Below are 19758 nucleotides of genomic sequence, written 5' to 3'. Positions count from 1 at the left end.
GTAGTTAAATCACTGGTGGGAGTGGTAACTAGCGCCTGTGAAACCAAGCCCAAGCAAGAAGTCAAAGCCTTCGGGCAGTGAGAAAGTTGGCAGAAAAAATAGTAAACAATTTATAGCAGATATGTGCTGCTACTCCAGATTTTATACAGATTATTAAAATAGTATCCAGGATGTACAGATAAATTAGCTTAGCCTCAGGAGACAATAGAATTTCAGTTGTGCAATCAAAATATTCAGAGGGGGTTCAAACAGTGAGTGTGAAGTGTAAAATGCAGTAAGTGGTTTGCGTGTCTGTTAAAGGCGCACAAACTCTGAGCAGCAAACTTGCTGCTTTCTGTGTGCATGTGGGAGACAAGCCAGCTTTAATGGAATGGCTGGAGCCCTTGCTGGGGATGATGTCATGCATTTCTCATGTGAGAGTTGTCTGTGTTTTTGGATGGAGCTATTTTTTTAAATTCTGTGGTAGGAAAGTATCTGGGGTTCTGTAACATGAACTCAGTGTGTCTTGGGGAAGCGGGTGAAGAAAAAACGCTGGCTGTAACATTACGGGCAGACAACCCAAAGGGCGAGAGGAGCTGCAGTCTCAGCAGGATGCTGGGCTGGACGGGACTGACTCTGCTTATCATCCAAATGCCAAGTGTCTTATGTCTGCCGAAAGGTAAGAGTCAAACAATTGAATGCATGACAGTACCTTTACCTTACCGGCACATAGCCGAACTAGCATAGGGGTCAGAGAAGCAGTGAGCTCCGAGAACAAGTGAGCCCGGGCATGGAGCTCCGAGCAGCAGTGAGCCCGGGCATGGAGCTCCGAGCAGCAGTGAGCCCGGGCATGGAGCTCCGAGCAGCAGTGAGCCCAGGCATGGAGCTCTGAGCAGCAGTGAGCCCGGGCATGGAGCTCCGAGTAGCAGTGAGCCCGGGCATGGGGGTCCGAGCAGCAGTGAGTCCTGGCATGGAGCTCGGAGCACCAGTGAGCCCGGGCATGGAGCTCCGAGCACCAGTGAGCCCGGGCATGGGGGTCAGAGCACCAGTGAGCCCGGGCATGGAGCTCCGAGCAGCAGTGAGTCCGGGCATGGCGCTCCGAGCAGCAGTGAGTCCGGGCATGGCGCTCCGAGCAACAGTGAGTCCAGACATGGAGCTCCAAGCACCAGTGAGCCTGGGGATGGCGCTCCGAGCACCAGTGAGCCCGGGCATGGGGGTCAGAGCAACAGTGAGCCCGGGCATGGAGCTCTGAGTAGAAGTGAGCCCAGGCATGGAGCTCCGAGCACCAGTGAGCCCAGGCATGGAGCTCCGAGCACCAGTGAGCACAGACATGGATCTCCGAGCAGCAGTGAGCCCGGGCATGGAGCTCTGAGCAGCAGTGAGCCCGGGCATGGAGCTCTGAGCAGCAGTGAGCCCAGACATGGAGCTCCGAGCAACAGTGAGCCCGGGCATGGGGGTCAGAGCACCAGTGAGCCCGGGCATGGAGCTCCGAGCAGCAGTGAGCCCAGACATGGATCTCCGAGCAGCAGTGAGCCCGGGCACGGAGCTCTGAGCAGCAGTGAGCCCGGGCATGGAGCTCTGAGCAGCAGTGAGCCCAGACATGGAGCTCCGAGCAACAGTGAGCCCGGGCATGGGGGTCAGAGCACCAGTGAACCCGGGCATGGAGCTCTGAGCAGCAGTGAGCCCGGGCATGGAGCTCTGAGCAGCAGTGAGCCCGGGCATGGAGCTCTGAGCAGCAGTGAGCCCAGACATGGAGCTCCGAGCAACAGTGAGCCCGGGCATGGGGGTCAGAGCACCAGTGAACCCGGGCATGGAGCTCTGAGCAGCAGTGAGCCCGGGCATGGAGCTCCGAGTAGCAGTGAGCCCGGGCATGTGGGTCCGAGCAGCAGTGAGTCCTGGCATGGAGCTCGGAGCACCAGTGAGCCCGGGCATGGAGCTCCGAGCACCAGTGAGCCCGGGCATGGGGGTCAGAGCACCAGTGAGCCCGGGCATGGAGCTCCGAGCAGCAGTGAGCTTAGGCATGGAGCTCTGAGCAGCAGTGAGTCCGGGCATGGCGCTCCGAGCAGCAGTGAGTCCGGGCATGGCGCTCCGAGCAACAGTGAGTCCAGACATGGAGCTCCAAGCACCAGTGAGCCTGGGGATGGTGCTCCGAGCACCAGTGAGCCCGGGCATGGGGGTCAGAGCAACAGTGAGCCCGGGCATGGAGCTCTGAGTAGAAGTGAGCCCAGGCATGGAGCTCCAAGCACCAGTGAGCCCAGGCATGGAGCTCCGAGCACCAGTGAGCACAGACATGGATCTCCGAGAAGCAGTGAGCCCGGGCATGGAGCTCTGAGCAGCAGTGAGCCCGGGCATAGAGCTCTGAGCAGCAGTGAGCCCAGACATGGAGCTCCGAGCAACAGTGAGCCCGGGCATGGGGGTCAGAGCACCAGTGAGCCCGGGCATGGAGCTCCGAGCACCAGTGAGCCCGGGCATGGAGCTCCGAGCACCAGTGAGCCCAGACATGGATCTCAGAGCAGCAGTGAGCCCGGGCACGGAGCTCTGAGCAGCAGTGAGCCCGGGCATGGAGCTCTGAGCAGCAGTGAGCCCAGACATGGAGCTCCGAGCAACAGTGAGCCCGGGCATGGGGGTCAGAGCACCAGTGAACCCGGGCATGGAGCTCTGAGCAGCAGTGAGCCCGGGCATGGAGCTCCGAGCAGCAGTGAGCCCGGGCATAGAGCTCCAAGCAGCAGTGAGCCCGGGCATGGAGGTCAGAGCACCAATGAGCCCGGGCTATCAATCCCCGCACTGGAGCTTCCAATCTTTCTACCGACCTGGCTCTTTCATTTCGAAAGAAAATATCTAATTCAAGGTGATGACATCACACGTGAAGTTGTGGCCTTGTTCTCTGATTTCTGAGACCTGGGACTTGGGTTCGTGGAGCTCTGCTTCAAACTGTCAGAGTGTTGCTCCCTCTGGCAGCTGTCTATTCCATTTATATTAGCTACGCTTGAACTAAAGGATATTTTATTTTGAGGGGAATGTCAAGATATACCTCAGATGGCTTTGGACTTTTGCTTCCACGCTGGGATCATTTTGTTGCTGTCAAAAGCGTAGGGAATTAGCTGCGAGGCTTCGAGCTGAGCTCGTCAATGAGGTTAGGACAAGTTGACTTTAGCCTCCCTCTAGTCTGCTGTATAATGGATATACCTGGCACTGCCTTCATTTTTTTTTAGATTCCATTGTCCCAGGCTAAAAATTATTTTTATACATTAAGAAGAAAACTCTGTTGAGAATGTTCCCCTTAATCATTCAGGAGATTTCCTCATTCAGCTGTGAATATTCTCTCCCTAGGCCTCTATCCGTTGGTTTTCTTGTACTAGGCATGAACCTAAGCTAAAAGGGTAGACAGACCTTCAACAATTGCCACTCCCCGTATCCCATCACTGTTAGTCCAGTGCCCCTCCCACTCACTCACTGCCCCCCCCCTCACTCACTGCCCCTCCCCCTCACCCACTGTCCCTCCCCGTGTCCACACCCTGCTCCTCCCCTCACTCACTGCCCCTCCCTCTCATTCAATGCCCCCCCTCACTCATTGCCCCTTCCCCTCACTCACTGCCCCTTCCCCTCACTCACTGCCCTCTCTCTCAATCACTGCCCCTCCCCGTGTCCACTCACGGCCCCTCTCCCACTCACTGCCCCTCCCCCTCACTCACTGCCCCCCCTCACTTATTGCCCCTTCCCCTCACTCACTGTCCCTCCCCCTCACTCACTGCCCCCTCACTCATTGCCCCTCCCCCTCACTCACTGCCCTTCCCCCTCACTCACTGCCCCGCCCCCTCGCCCACTGCCCTGCCTCCTCACTCACTGCTCCCTCCCCCTCACTCACTGCCCCCTCCCCCTCACTCACTGCCCCTCCCCTCACTCACTGCCCCTCTCCCTTACTCACTGCCCCACCCCTCACTCACTGCCCCATCCCTCACTCACTGCCCTTCACCCTCACTCACTGTCCCCTCCCCGTGTCTAGTCTTCCTCCTGTCAGTGGCACTCCCTCCTCCATCAGTGACACACTGCTTCTCCATTAGCATCACTGCCTCCTTCCAATATCACTCCCAGAATTATGGTCAATATTTATCCCTCAATCAACATCATCAATACAGATTATTTGGTCATTATCACATTGCTGGTGATGGGATTTTGCTGTGTGCTGATTGGCTGCTGTGTTTCCCTGTGTATATAGTGTTACTACATTTTGAAAGTATTTGATTGGCTGTGAATTGGCTGGGATGTCCTGTAAAAAGTGCGATATAAATGCAAGTTTTTTGTTTCTTTGGGTGCTATTCTCCATGAAATATATGATGTGTTATTCTCTATATAATATACACCATATTATTCTTTATAGTATACTGGGTGTTATTCTCTATATCATATACATCATGTTATTCCCTATATTATGCAACCTGCATATTATTCTTGATAATTCACAGTGAGTGCTATTCTCCATATCTTATACACCGTGTTATTCTCCAGGAATCTCACAATGTCATTACCCATCATATAACTATTATTCTTCATGTCAAATGCTAGTGCCCTGTAACACTCTTACCCATTCATCATCCAGACCCTAGCAGCAGTCACTCTACCAGGGGAACTTAATATAAACAGCGCTATTAATCTACACTGAACTATATACTAAAGGTTTCCTCAGAAACACCAGCTCCTGTCATTAATGCTGTTCGGTGTGAGAGTGAAATTGATACAGTGGTGCTGGCTCTGTGATTAATGACTGTCTGGAGTTGTCAGGCCAGTGACCAGGTGAGAATACTGGGCAGATATGTTTATAGTGGCAGGGTTATTTCAGCAGATAACTATTTTAGTTGTGTACTTTAATCAAGCACCCCCTGATTAAATACGAGGGGGAGGGGGGCACACTCCAAAAACTTTTCAAGTGCCCCATTGTTTTTTTTTGGGGGGGGACACAAAAACACAAATTATACAAGTGCCCCCTGGCTAAAAGGGGGGGAGGGGCACTAAAATCAACAACTTAAGCAAATTAACCTTTAGACATTAAAATCAAATTAAAATTTGGATGCCGGGGGTGATGATGCACCTCAGTCCCTCCAGCGCCCACCTCTCGCGGAAGGCCGCGAGCGTACCGGTGGACACCGTGTGCTCCATCTCCAGGGATACTCTGGCTCGGATCTACGCGCGGAAGAGATGCAGTCAGGCTGAACGACCCCCTCGACCGCCCGCTGCCTGGACAGGCTGATGGCCCCCTTGGCCGTGCCCAGGAGCAGTCCTACGAGGAGGCCTTCCGACCTGCCCGCTCCCTTCTGCACAGGGTGCCCAAAGATCAGGAGTGTGGGACTGAAATACAACCAGAATCTGAGGAGCAGCCCCTTCAGATATTGAAAGAGGGGCTGCAACCTCACACACTCAGTAAAAACGTGGGACACGGACTCTTCCAGACCGCAGAAATTGCGGGCGGCCTGGGAGCCCGTGAACCGGCTTAAAAACTTCTTGCACGGGACTGTTCCGTGCAATACCCTCGAGGCCAAGTCCCCAATAAATAGAATGAGGATTCCCGCGTAGAGTGCACTCCATTGCGGACCCCCGCCTCCTCCGGACGGCAAGATGGTGCGCCATGGCGTGTCCGGATGGAAGACGAGGATGGCAACGTAGAGAGTGTGCAGAAGCAGCCCGTACAGGAATCCCCTCCACGCAGAACTGAAAGGCAGGGAGGGGATTTCCCCGAGGAGGCTCAAGTTGTCAGGTGCCAGCTCCCGAGGGAGGTTTCGAGGCTTAGCGCCGATGAGGAATTCCGTCTCAATGTCATCAACCATCATATAACTATTATTCTTCATGTCAAATGCTAGTGCCTTGTAACACTCTTATCCATTCATCATCCAGACCCTAGCAACAGTCACTTTACCAGGGGAACCCAATATAAACAGCTCTATTAATCTACACTTGAACTATATACTAAAAGTTTCCTCAGAAACACCAGCTCCCGCCATTAACGCTCTTCGGTGTGAGAGTGAAATTAATACAGTGGTGCTTGGCTCTGTGATTAATGACTGTCTGGAGTTGTCAGGCCAGTGACCAGGTGAGAATACTTGGCAGATATGTTTATAGTGGCAGGGTTATTTCAGCAGTGACCATATATTCTGCATTGAGTTGAACCAGCTGTAATGTATTAGGGCATGATGACGAAACACCAATTAAATGATTAATTGAAGACGAAGACTGCTTGAGAGAAGGCAATCTGCCACTTTCCATTTCTCTTTACTGGTACGAAACATGTGTACTATAAAGTACCTTTGAAGAAAGGTCAATACTCCTACTCTATCAAACTAACAGGCATTCACAAATGTCCACGTACTGTGAACTGTTACTGTACAGCCACAGAGATTCATTAATGTTCACTAGGAAAATGTTGCCATTGATAAATTTTCTGCATTATCTACAATGAGTATATATTATCTTATTATAGTTTATGTAAAGTTTATATGGCAGCAATGGATATTTCACGCCATCCCAATGAGGGTCTAGTACTTGTTCCTGCAATTGTGGCCTCGTGTGCATCCTCCACCCCACCACTGGAGGCTGTGCTTTCAGCCATAGAGGCTCTAAGCTCCGGAATTCCCTACCCCAAACCCATTTGCCTCTCCATCTCTCTCTCCTTTAAAAGGTTGCTTAAAACCTATCTCTTTGATCAAACTTTTAGTCATCTGTTGCAATGTCCCCTTCTTTGGCTTGGTGCCATTTTTTTTTGTCTAATTATGCTCCTGTGAAGCATCTTGGGATGCTTCATTGCATTATGGGAGCTTTATAAACGCAAGTTGTTGTGCAAATCCCAATCCACGCCATAAAGTGAAGGTGCTGGTCACAGGGCCACCTTACATTTAAAAAGATAATAGGGGCCGGAATTGCCCCTTTTTTGCCACCGGCGACGTTAGCGGGGCACGATGGCATTTTTGCCCAGGGAGAGGGGCCGGGGAAGTTTCCCCAGAGGTTTGGGGAGGCGCTGTCCCGGCAGCAACCCGCCCCACGATTAGCGCCTCGGGCCGGCACGCAACCGGAGATGACATCATCGGCGTGCGCGCCAACCCCTCACTGCCTCGTGCCGACCACTTTGCGCCCCGTGGAGGAAATTGCCCCATGGGTCATGAAGCTGATGGATATCCACCACTGGGAAACCCCTTAAAGGGGAGGCCTTTAGCGCCCTGGGCCACCATTTTTATTTGTCGACCGACTCTAGTGACGGCCCGACAATGGCAGCCCTCGCCTCAACTGGACTGCCTTAATGCAGCCCACTACTCCGCTTAATATTATACAGTAAAAAATGTTGGTAGTTAACTTCACCACTGATTTTCCTTCTTGTAAAATGAACCCCACTTCTAGCTCAGGAAGGAAGATCCCGCACAAGGTTACTTCACGGAGCCAGTGTCTGATTGGACTGACACATCAGCCCCAGCAGCACTCGAGTCTGTCCCATGAATCCTGCTAGGCTGAGCATCTAGGGAGGGCTGACTGGTGACTCTGTAACACATCTGCTAACTATTGGCCTGCTTTTACAATGAGTATTTAAGGTTTACATAGAAAGACCTTTAATGGCGGTTGTACAATAGTATATATGAGCTCCACAATTCTCTTTGACATCACAGGTATATTATTGTCAGTATAAAGGTGCAGCATTCCCACACTCCAACACAAACAGTCACAAATAACATTTCTATCCCTTGCCTATTACGGATGAGCCTGATTTGAACATTTGAGTCCATTCTGTGCACGGTTCAGCACATTGACAGGACATGAACTCAGGGCGAACTATATCTTCCTAGAAGGCACGAATCCCATCCTCCCTCACTATCGTTCTGCTAGATCTTCCCCAATATTGATTGATGCCTTTGGGGGATAGTGCTGCCGACTTCATCCTTGACATACACACATGTTCTTCAACTGTGTCATTCACACACACAATCTCTAGAGCCACACTGCAGACATACAGGGCTCAAAATTCCAATTGCATTTGAAAACCGGTGAGCCAGGGACTGCAGCGCGAGCTGCAAACACCTATTCACGTGGTCGCAGGCAGCATTTAAATTCATGCTGGGACCTCATTAAAATGATTCAGGCATGCATACAGCACCACCCATGCTATTCATCGGTTGCACGCTTGTTTGGGAGTGGGGTGGTGGGGTGGGGAGGGGAATAGGGGTATCAGGAAATCAGGCATCTCTCATGTCGATGTGTCACCTAAAGGTAGCTGGAAACCTTTAAAGGGAAGTTCACTCTGGCTGCAGAAAGCAGGGAAACTTCTCAAGTGGAGATCCAGAGAGGGCACCCAGGTTCTCTGATCCAGTGTTCGAAGCCCTAGTGCAGGCGGTGGATAGGAAGAGGAAGAACCTGTTAGCCCCAGGCTGTCGATCAATATGGAGGAGGGGGGACAGGTATAAAGGCCTCAAGGCAACATCTCCACCACCAGTGGGAAGAGGTTACAGAGGAGGTTAATGCCAGGAGCTTAGCTCCCAGGACATGGCAGCAATGCCACAAATTTATTTTTATTCATTCATGGCAAGGCCAGCATTTATTGACCATCCCTAATTGCCCGTAATGTGATGGTGAGCCACCTCCTTCAACCACTGCAGTCCTTGTAGTGAAGGTACACACACGGTGCTGTTAGGTAGCGAGTTCCAGAATTTTGACCCAGCGATGATGAAGGAATGACAATATATTTCCAAGTCAGGTTTTTCTATGCCAGTGTTTATGCTCCACTCGAGCCTCCTCCCATCGTTCCTCATCTAACTCTATCAGCATAACTCTCTATTCCCTTCTCCCTCATATGCTTATCTAGCTTCCCCTTAAATATCATTTGCCTCATCTACTCCCTGTGGTAGCAAGTCCCACATTCTCACCACTCTCTTCCAAAAGCTTCGGGCTGATATCTCTCTGGGTCTGCAGGATCTAACTCAGACTATCAGGTCTGCCCTCCTGCTCATCGGTGGGCACTCAGATCTAGGAGCCAGCACAAGTAGCGAGATTAGAGTCAGCCTTCATGATGCTGTCCTCTCTCCTGATGTGTTCTTTCTAATCCTGCCTGCTCATGTAGGTGTCAGGATACATGTCCAGGCTGCTCACACATCTGTAGTGATGGCGCAGCTGATGAAAAGCTCCTTTGGGACTCCGAAACTCTGAGATCAGCGCCAAGGCTCGTGGCAACTGAGTGCAGGTGGAGCCTCAGTGCAGCACCAGGATAGGTGTAAAAACAGCACAGAGAGGCACCATGGTGACATATAGTGAGTATGGGCGAGGGTACAGTGAGTATTGGGTGAGGTACAGTGAGTATTGGGTGAGGGTAGAGTGTGTATTGGGTGAGGTACAGTAAGTATTGAGTGAGGTACAGTGAGTATTGGGCGAGGTACAGTGAGTATTGGGTGAGGTACAGTGAGTATTGGGTGAGGGTAGAGTGTGTATTGGGTGAGGTACAGTGAGTATTGAGTGAGGTACAGTGAGTATTGGGTGAGGGTACAGCGAGTATTGGGTGAGGGTACAGTGAATATTGGGCGAGGGTACAGTGAGTATTGGGTGAGGTACAGTGAGTATCTGGGTAAGGAAGTTTCTTCTGAATTCCCTATTGGATTTCTTGGTGACTATCTTATATTGATGGTCTCTAGTTTTGCTCTCCCCCACAAGTGGAAACAGTCTCTATTTTTCAACTCTATAAAAACCTTTCATAATTTTAAAGACTCTACTTTGAGGATGTAACTAGCAGAGTGGACAAGGGAGAACCAGTGGATGTGGTGTATTTGGACTTTCAAAAGGCTTTTGACAAGGTCCCGATCAAGAGATTGGTGTGCAAAGTCAAAGCGCATGGTATTGGGGGTAATGTACTGACGTGGATAGAGAACTGGTTGGCAGAAGGAAGCAGAGAGTCAGGATAAACGGGTCCTTTTCAGAATGGCAGGCAGTGACTAGTGGAGTGCCGCAGGGCCTAGTGCTGGGACCCCAGCTCTTTACAATATACATTAACGATTTGGATGAAGGAATTGAGTGTAATATCTCCAAGTTTGCAGATGACACTAAACTGGGTGGCAGTGTGAGCTGTGAGGGGGACGCTAAGAGGCTGCAGGGTGACTTGGACAGGTTAGGTGAGTGGGCAAATGCCTGTCCAGTATAATGTGGATAAATCTGAGGTTATCCATTTTGGGGGCAAAACACAAAGGCAGAATATTATCTGAATGGCGGCAGATTAGGAAAAGGGAAGGTGTAACGAGACCTGGGTGTCATGGTTCATCAGTGATTGAAGGTTGGCATGCAGGTCCAACAGGCGGTGAAGAAGGCAAATGGTATGTTAGTCTTCATAGCTAGGAGATTTGAGTATAGGAGCAGGGAGGTCTTACTGCAGTTGTACAGGGCCTTGGTGAGGCCTCACCTGGAATATTGTGTTCAGTTTTGGTCTCGTAGCCCGAGGCAGGCCCCGAGGTGTATGAAACACTGAAAAATGTGCTTGTTCCCATCAAGCCAAAGGACACACCACTGATGGAGATTCTAACCAAGTTAGAACAGCACTACACTCCTGAGCCCTGGAAATTGCTGAAAGTTATCGTTCTGGAACACAAAATCAGTTGAATGATGGGCGTATCAGTGAATACATTGTTGCATTACAAAAGCTATCCATTCACTGTCATTTCAGAAACTTTCAGGACCAAGCATTGCATGAGCGCCTTGTTTGTTCGATGAAAAATGAAGCAATCCGAAAAAAATTGTTGACAACTCCTAACTTAACTTTTGATTTAGCTTGACAGACAGCTATGTCGATGGATATGGCTGACCAATACTAACTGTGCGAAGTTTGGTTTTAACAACGAGAACCTCGTTTGTGGCTGTAGTTTGAGAAACAACTTTGCTGGTATAGCAGTAGTTTTATGAGGAGTATTACGATATGTAATTAGAAAATTTGCCAATTTGTGGTCCATCGACAACTGCCATTTCTTTGGATTTGGATCCAACATTTGCTTGATGAGGGAACGTTTTACTGTACTGTGCACATTTTTCAGTGTTTCATACACCTCGGGGCCTGCTGCAGTCAAGAAAATAGCCCGTTTTCTTTGTAAAACCACCGGTTATGGTTTTCATCATCGAGGACTTCGACGATACTATTCGTGGTGAAAAACATTTCTAGCTGCTCCACATACACTCCAAAAGTCTCTCGGTCTGATTGAACTTACCCAAGCGCCCTATTATTCGCATAGGCACGGCCATCTGGACTCTTCAGTTCAGCCAAGTGTGCTTGAAATTTACCTTGGATTTTTAGCTGTCATGGAAAACAAAGAACCTCTCAAAGCCTCTCTGTTAGTTGGCTGGAACATCCACCAAAAAAAATTTCAGCTAAGGAATCCAGAAATCCGCTCCGATGTCGCCAATGTAATATATTCTTTACAACATCACAAACATGCACTACACACAAGATAGCTCTACAGAAACTTGTTAGGTGTCCTTGTAACATGATGCTTTTATTGTATTTACATGAATAATTGCATTACCATAGTAGTCCACTAGGTGGAGGAGTAGTCCACTAGGTGGAACTATATTGCAGTATCATTGTCTTGTATTCTCTCAACACGAGGTGATGATCTATAGGCACTGGAATCTCAGGCCACGTATTGGTGGTCCCCCTGACAATAGACTGCTGACCCCTCATAAAGAAAATGCCTTGGAGATTCCAGGGAGCCATACAGATGGAGATGTAGAAGGGACAGTGGCAGCTAAAGGTTAGTCTGGACCAGCTGGTAGCTTGCCTGTATAATGGTTTGGGAACATTAAGACACTAACAAGAAACACAATCGGGTACCTTCAAAAGCTGCAGAGGAATAATCACACTAACTGCATAACATTATAACATCGCTTTTCCCCGAGATAATAAAAAGCAAGTGCCGTGGAGGAGGAGGCGTAGGGGGAGGGAGAAAGAGGGGAGCAGGATTTAATCTCTGCCCAAACAGCCTCATCTTCACCCATGCCGTTATTCATCCCTTTCCCACTCGGCGACCAAGAGAGTTCCATTGGGAAAATGTATATAGTGCCGGTGAGGGTTTCCCACTGGGTCAGAGAAAAGACCTGGGGTGCCGGAAGATGAAAGTGGGATCTGACAGTGGGGTGCGGAGGCTCTACAGAAGTCAGCCCCTGGATCTAGAGCCTGTGGACTCAGTGCCACTATAAAAAGAAGCATTATGGAGGACTATTGTACTGACCCGGAGACACTAAGGACCATCTCGGATGAACTGAGGCAGATGGAAAGGGTCATGGTGGTGTCCAATATCATTCTCAGTGCCAGCATCCTATATTATCAACAGAGTCCAGCTCCACGTGGTGCGAGCGGGGCCACCAGAAACATCTGCACCCGTCCCCCCAACAGAGAGGCAACTGTGTCCAAAGTACATGCTTTAGCCACAGGCCTTTGGATTCTTTTGGAGAGAACCGTGAAAGCCGGCTTCCAAAAGCTTCGGGCTGATATCTCTCTGGGTCTGCAGGATCTAACTCAGACTATCAGGTCTGCCCTCCTGCTCATCGGTGGGCACTCAGATCTAGGAGCCAGCACAAGTAGCGAGATTAGAGTCAGCCTTCATGATGCTGTCCTCTCTCCTGATGTGTTCTTTCTAATCCTGCCTGCTCATGTAGGTGTCAGGATACATGTTCAGGCTGCTCACACATCTGTAGTGATGGCGCAGCTGATGAAAATCTCCTTTGGGACTCCGAAACCCTGAGATCAGCGCCAAGGCTCGTGGCAACTGAGTGCAGGTGGAGCCTCAGTGCAGCACCAGGATAGGTATAAAAACAGCACAGAGAGGCACCATGGTGACATATAGTGAGTATGGGCGAGGGTACAGTGAGTATTGGGTGAGGTACAGTGAGTATTGGGTGAGGGTATAGTGAGTATTGGATAAGGGTACAGTGAGTATTGAGTGACGGTACAGTGTGTATTGGGCGAGGCTACAGTGAGTATTGGGTAAGGTACAGTGAGTATTGGGCGAGGTACAGTGAGTATTGAGTGACGGTACAGTGTGTATTGGGCAAGGCTACAGTGAGTATTGGATAAGTTACAGTGAGTATTGGGCGAGGTACAGTGAGTATTGGGTGAGGTACAGTGAGTATTGGGAGAGGGTACAATTGGGCGAGGGTACGGTGAGTATTGGGTGAGGTACAGTGAGTATTGGGCGAGGGTACAGTGAGTATTGGGTGAGAGTACAATGAGTATTGGGTGAGGTGTACAATGAGTATTGGGTAAGGTATAATGAGTATTGAGTGAGGTACAGTGAGTATTCGGTGAGGGTACAGTGAGTATTGGGCGAGGGTACAGTGAGTATTGGATGAGGTACAATGAGTATTGGGTGAGGTACAGAACGTATTGGGTGAGGGTACAGTGAGTATTGGTGAGGTAGAGTGAGTATTGGATGAGGGTACAGTGAATATTGGGTGAGGTACAGTGAGTATTGGGTGAGGTACAGTGAGTATTGGGCGAGGGTACAGTGAGTATTGGGTGAGGTACAGTGAGTATTGGGTGAGGGTACAGTGAGTATTGGGTGAGGTACAGTGAGTATTGGGTGAGGTACAGTGAGTATTGGGCGAGGTACAGTGAGTATTGGGTGAGGGTACAGTGAGTATTGGGTGAGGGTTACAGTGAGTATTGGGTGAGATAGAGTGAGTATTGGGTGAGGTACAGTGAGTATTGGATGAGGGTACAGTGAATATTGGGTGAGGTACAGTGAGTATTGGGTGAGGTACAGTGAGTATTGGGCGAGGGTACAGTGAGTATTGGGTGAGGTACAGGGAGTATTGGGCGAGGGTACAGTGAGTATTGGGTGAGGTACAGTGAGTATTGGGCGAGGATACAGTGAGTATTGGGTGAGGGTAGTGAGTATTGGGTGAGGGTACAGTGAGTATTGGGTGAGGTACAGTGAGTATTGGGTGAGGGTACAGTGAGTATTGGGTAAGGTATAATGAGTATTGAGTGAGGTACAGTGAGTATTGGGTGAGGGTACAGTGAGTATTGGGTGAGGTATAGTGAGTATTGGATGAGGGTACAGTGAGTATTGGGCGAGGGTACAGTGAGTATTGGATGAGGTACAATGAGTATTGGGTGAGGTACAGAACGTATTGGGTGAGGGTACAGTGAGTATTGGTGAGGTAGAGTGAGTATTGGATGAGGGTACAGTGAATATTGGGTGAGGTACAGTGAGTATTGGGTGAGGTACAGTGAGTATTGGGCGAGGGTACAGTGAGTATTGGGTGAGGTACAGTGAGTATTGGGCGAGGGTACAGTGAGTATTGGGTGAGGTACAGTGAGTATTGGGTGAGGTACAGTGAGTATTGGGCGAGGTACAGTGAGTATTGGGTGAGGGTACAGTGAGTATTGGGTGAGGGTTACAGTGAGTATTGGGTGAGGTACAGTGAGTATTGGGTGAGGTACAGTGAGTATTGGATGAGGGTACAGTGAATATTGGGTGAGGTACAGTGAGTATTGGGTGAGGTACAGTGAGTATTGGGCGAGGGTACAGTGAGTATTGGGTGAGGTACAGGGAGTATTGGGCGAGGGTACAGTGAGTATTGGGTGAGGTACAGTGAGTATTGGGCGAGGTACAGTGAGTATTGGGTGAGGGTACAGTGAGTATTGGGCGAGGGTACAGTGAGTATTGGTGAGGTAGAGTGAGTATTGGATGAGGGTACAGTGAATATTGGGTGAGGTACAGTGAGTATTGGGTGAGGTACAGTGAGTATTGGGCGAGGGTACAGTGAGTATTGGGTGAGGTACAGTGAGTATTGGGCGAGGGTACACTGAGTATTGGGTGAGGTACAGTGAGTATTGGGTGAGGTACAGTGAGTATTGGGCGAGGTACAGTGAGTATTGGGTGAGGGTACAGTGAGTATTGGGTGAGGGTACAGTGAGTATTGGGTGAGGTAGAGTGAATATTGGGTGAGGTACAATAAGTATTGGATGAGGGTACAGTGAATATTGGGTGAGGTACAGTGAGTATTGGGTGAGGTACAGTGAGTATTGGGCGAGGGTACAGTGAGTATTGGGTGAGGTACAGGGAGTATTGGGCGAGGGTACAGTGAGTATTGGGTGAGGTACAGTGAGTATTGGGTGAGGTACAGTGAGTATTGGGCGAGGTACAGTGAGTATTGGGTGAGGGTACAGTGAGTATTGGGTGAGGGTACAGTGAGTATTGAGTGAGGTACAGTGAGTATTGAGTGAGGTACAGTGAGTATTGGGTGAGGGTACAGTGAGTATTGGGTGAGGTACAGTGAGTATTGGGTGAGGGTACGGTGAGTATTGGGTGAGGTACAGTGAGCATTGGGCGAGGGTACGGTGAGTATTGGGCGAGGGTACAATTGGGCGAGGGTACGGTGAGTATTGGGTGAGGTACAGTGAGTATTGGGCGAGGGTACAGTGAGTATTGGGTGAGAGTACAATGAGTATTGGGTGAGGGTACAGTGAGTATTGGGTGAGGTACAATGAGTATTGGGTGGGGGTACAGTGAGTATTGGGTGAGGTACAGGGAGTATTGGGCGAGGGTACAGTGAGTATTGGGTGAGGTACAGTGAGTATTGGGTGAGGGTACAGTGAGTATTGGGCGAGGGTACAGTGAGTATTGGGTGAGGGTACAGTGAGTATTGGGTGAGGTCCAGAAAGTATTGGGTGAGGTACAGTGAGTATTGGGTGAGGTACGGTGAGTATTGGGTGAGGTACAGTGAGTATTGGGTGAGGGTAGAGTGAGTATTGGGTGAGGTACAGTGAGTATTGGATGAGGTTACAGTGAGTATTGGGTGAGGTACAGTGAATATTGGGTGAGGTACAGAAAGTATTGGGCGAGGGTACAGTGAGTATTGGGTGAGGTACAGTGAGTATTGGGTGAGGTCCAGAAAGTATTGGGCGAGGGTACAGCGAGTATTGGGTGAGGTACAGTGAGTATTGGGCGAGGGTACAGTGAGTATTGGGCGAGGGTACAGTGAGTTTTGGGCGAGGGCACAGTGAGCATTGGGCGAGAGTACGGTGAGTATTGGGTGAGGTACAGTGAGTATTGGGTGAGGGTACAATGAGTATTGGGTGAGGTACAATGAGTATTGGGTGGGGGTACAGTGATTATTGGGTGAGGTACAGTGAGTATTGGGCGAGGGCACAGTGAGCATTGGGCGAGGGTACAGTCAGTATTGGGTGAGAGTACAATGAGTATTGGGCGAGGGTACAGTGAGTATTGGGTGAGGTACAGTGAGTATTGGGCGAGCGTACAGTGAGTATTGGGCGAGGGTACAGTGAGTTTTGGGCGAGGGCACAGTGAGCATTGGGCGAGGGTACGGTGAGTATTGGGTGAGGTACAGTGAGTATTGGGTGAGGGTACAATGAGTATTGGGTGAGGTACAATGAGTATTGGGTGGGGGTACAGTGATTATTGGGTGAGGTACAGTGAGTATTGGGCGAGGGCACAGTGAGCATTGGGCGAGGGTACAGTCAGTATTGGGTGAGAGTACAATGAGTATTGGGTGAGGGTACAATGAGTATTGGGTGAGGTACAATGAGTATTGGGTGGGGGTACAGTGATTATTGGGTGAAGTACATTGAGTATTGGATGAGGGTACAGTGAGTATTGGGTGAGGGTACAGTGAGTATTGGGTGAGGTACAGTGAGTTTTGGATGAGGGTACAGTGAGTATTGGGTGAGGGTACAGTGAGTATTGGATGAGGGTACATTGAGTATTGGGTGAGGTACAGTGAGTAATGAGTGAGGTACAGTGAGTATTGGGTGAGGGTACAGTGAGTATTGGGTGAGGTACAGTGAGTATTGAGTGAGGGTACAGTGAGTATTGGGTGAGGGTACAGTGAGTATTGGGTGAGGTTCAGTGAGTATTGGGTGAGGTACAGTGAATATTGAGTGAGGTACAGTGAGTATTGAGTGAGGGTACATTGAGTATTGGGTGAGGGTACAGTGAGTATTGGGTGAGGTACAGTGAGTATTGAGTGAGGGTACAGTGAGTATTGGGCGAGGGTACAGAGAGTATTGGGTGAGGGTACAGTGAGTATTGGGTGAGGTACAGTGAGTATTGGGTGAGGGTACAGTGAGTATTGAGTGAGGGTACAGTGAGTATTGGGTGAGGTACAATGAGTATTGGATGAGGGTACAGTGAGTATTGGGTGAGGTACAGTGAGTATTGGGCGAGGTACAGTGAGTATTGGGCGAGGGTACAATGAATATTGGGTGAGGTACAGTGAGTATTGGTCGAGGGTACAGTGAGTATTGGGTGAGGTACGGTGAGTATTGGTTGAGGAGGGTACAGTGAATATTGGGTGAGGGTACAGTGAGTATTGGTTGAGGTACGGTGAGTATTGGATGAGGGTACAGTGAGTATTGGGTGAGGTACAGTGAGTATTGGGTGAGGTACAGTGAATATTGGGTGAGGGTACAGTGAATTTTGGTTGAGGGTACAGTGAGTATTGGATGAGGGTACAGTGAGTATTGGGTGAGGTACAGTGAGTATTGGGCGAGGGTACAGTGAGTATTGGGTGAGGTACAGTGAGTATTGGGTGAGGGTACAGTGAGTATTGGGTGAGGTACAGTGAGTATTGGGTGAGGGTACAGTGAGTATTGGGTGAGGTCCAGAAAGTATTGGGTGAGGTACAGTGAGTATTGGGTGAGGTACGGTGAGTATTGGGTGAGGGTAGAGTGAGTATTGGGTGAGGTACAGTGAGTATTGGATGAGGTTACAGTGAGTATTGGGTGAGGTACAGTGAATATTGGGTGAGGTCCAGAAAGTATTGGGCGAGGGTACAGTGAGTATTGGGTGAGGTACAGTGAGTATTGGGCGAGCGTACAGTGAGTATTGGGCGAGGGTACAGTGAGTTTTGGGCGAGGGCACAGTGAGCATTGGGCGAGGGTACGGTGAGTATTGGGTGAGGTACAGTGAGTATTGGGTGAGGGTACAATGAGTATTGGGTGAGGTACAATGAGTATTGGGTGGGGGTACAGTGATTATTGGATGAGGTACAGTGAGTATTGGGCGAGGGCACAGTGAGCATTGGGCGAGGGTACAGTCAGTATTGGGTGAGAGTACAATGAGTATTGGGTGAGGGTACAATGAGTATTGGGTGAGGTACAATGAGTATTGGGTGGGGGTACAGTGATTATTGGGTGAAGTACAGTGAGTATTGGGCGAGGGCACAGTGAGCATTGGGCGAGGGTACAGTCAGTATTGGGTGAGAGTACAGTGAGTATTGGGTGAGGGTACAATGAGTATTGGGTGAGGTACAATGAGTATTGGGTGGGGGTACAGTGATTATTGGATGAGGTACAGTGAGTATTGGGCGAGGGTACAGTGAGTATTGGGTGAGGTACAGTGAGTATTGGGCGAGGGTACAGTGAGTATTGGGTGAGGTACAGTGAGTATTGGGCGAGCGTACAGTGAGTATTGGGCGAGGGTACAGTGAGTTTTGGGCGAGGGCACAGTGAGTATTGGGTGAGGGTACAATGAGTATTGGGTGAGGTACAATGAGTATTGGGTGGGGGTACAGTGATTATTGGGTGAGGTACAGTGAGTATTGGGCGAGGGCACAGTGAGCATTGGGCGAGGGTACAGTCAGTATTGGGTGAGAGTACAATGAGTATTGGGTGAGGGTACAATGAGTATTGGGTGAGGTACAATGAGTATTGGATGAGGGTACAGTGAGTATTGGGTGAGGTACAGTGAGTATTGGGCGAGGGTACAATGAATATTGGGTGAGGTACAGTGAGTATTGGTCGAGGGTACAGTGAGTATTGGGTGAGGTACGGTGAGTATTGGTTGAGGAGGGTACAGTGAATATTGGGTGAGGGTACAGTGAGTATTGGTTGAGGTACGGTGAGTATTGGATGAGGGTACAGTGAGTATTGGGTGAGGTACAGTGAGTATTGGGTGAGGTACAGTGAATATTGGGTGAGGGTACAGTGAATTTTGGTTGAGGGTACAGTGAGTATTGGATGAGGGTACAGTGAGTATTGGGTGAGGTACAGTGAGTATTGGGCGAGGGTACAGTGAGTATTGGGTGAGGTACAGTGAGTATTGGGTGAGGGTACAGTGAGTATTGGGTGAGGTACAGTGAGTATTGGGTGAGGGTACAGTGAGTATTGGGTGAGGTCCAGAAAGTATTGGGTGAGGTACAGTGAGTATTGGGTGAGGTACGGTGAGTATTGGGTGAGGTACAGTGAGTATTGGGTGAGGGTAGAGTGAGTATTGGGTGAGGTACAGTGAGTATTGGATGAGGTTACAGTGAGTATTGGGTGAGGTACAGTGAATATTGGGTGAGGTCCAGAAAGTATTGGGCGAGGGTACAGTGAGTATTGGGTGAGGTACAGTGAGTATTGGTGAGGTAGAGTGAGTATTGGATGAGGGTACAGTGAATATTGGGTGAGGTACAGTGAGTATTGGGTGAGGTACAGTAAGTATTGGGCGAGGGTACAGTGAGTATTGGGTGAGGTACAGTGAGTATTGGGCGAGGGTACACTGAGTATTGGGTGAGGTACAGTGAGTATTGGGTGAGGTACAGTGAGTATTGGGCGAGGTACAGTGAGTATTGGGTGAGAGTACAATGAGTATTGGGTGAGGGTACAATGAGTATTGGGTGAGGTACAATGAGTATTGGGTGGGGGTACAGTGATTATTGGATGAGGTACAGTGAGTATTGGGCGAGGGCACAGTGAGCATTGGGCGAGGGTACAGTCAGTATTGGGTGAGAGTACAGTGAGTATTGGGTGAGGGTACAATGAGTATTGGGTGA

The 19758-nt window shown here is 49.7% G+C and overlaps 1 protein-coding gene across 3 annotated transcripts in view; it reads left to right on the top strand.

Moving 5' to 3' along the window:
- The first annotated feature begins 389 nt into the window (after window positions 1-389).
- The window catches only part of pamr1a (peptidase domain containing associated with muscle regeneration 1a), a 319049-nt gene continuing 299680 nt past the window's right edge, over window positions 390-19758 (top strand). For all 3 annotated transcript variants that reach the window (XM_070899341.1, XM_070899342.1, XM_070899340.1), the window contains exon 1: window positions 390-658. In XM_070899341.1, coding sequence (XP_070755442.1) covers window positions 490-658 — 169 coding nt within the window. In that variant the 5' untranslated portion in view covers window positions 390-489. The remainder of the gene's footprint in view (window positions 659-19758) is intronic.

This window comes from Pristiophorus japonicus, chromosome 14 (genome assembly GCF_044704955.1).
Source record: "Pristiophorus japonicus isolate sPriJap1 chromosome 14, sPriJap1.hap1, whole genome shotgun sequence".
Lineage (NCBI taxonomy): Eukaryota > Metazoa > Chordata > Chondrichthyes > Pristiophoridae > Pristiophorus > Pristiophorus japonicus.
The sequence above is the reverse complement of the archived record's forward strand: the minus strand, read 5'-3'. Positions and strand labels throughout refer to the sequence as shown.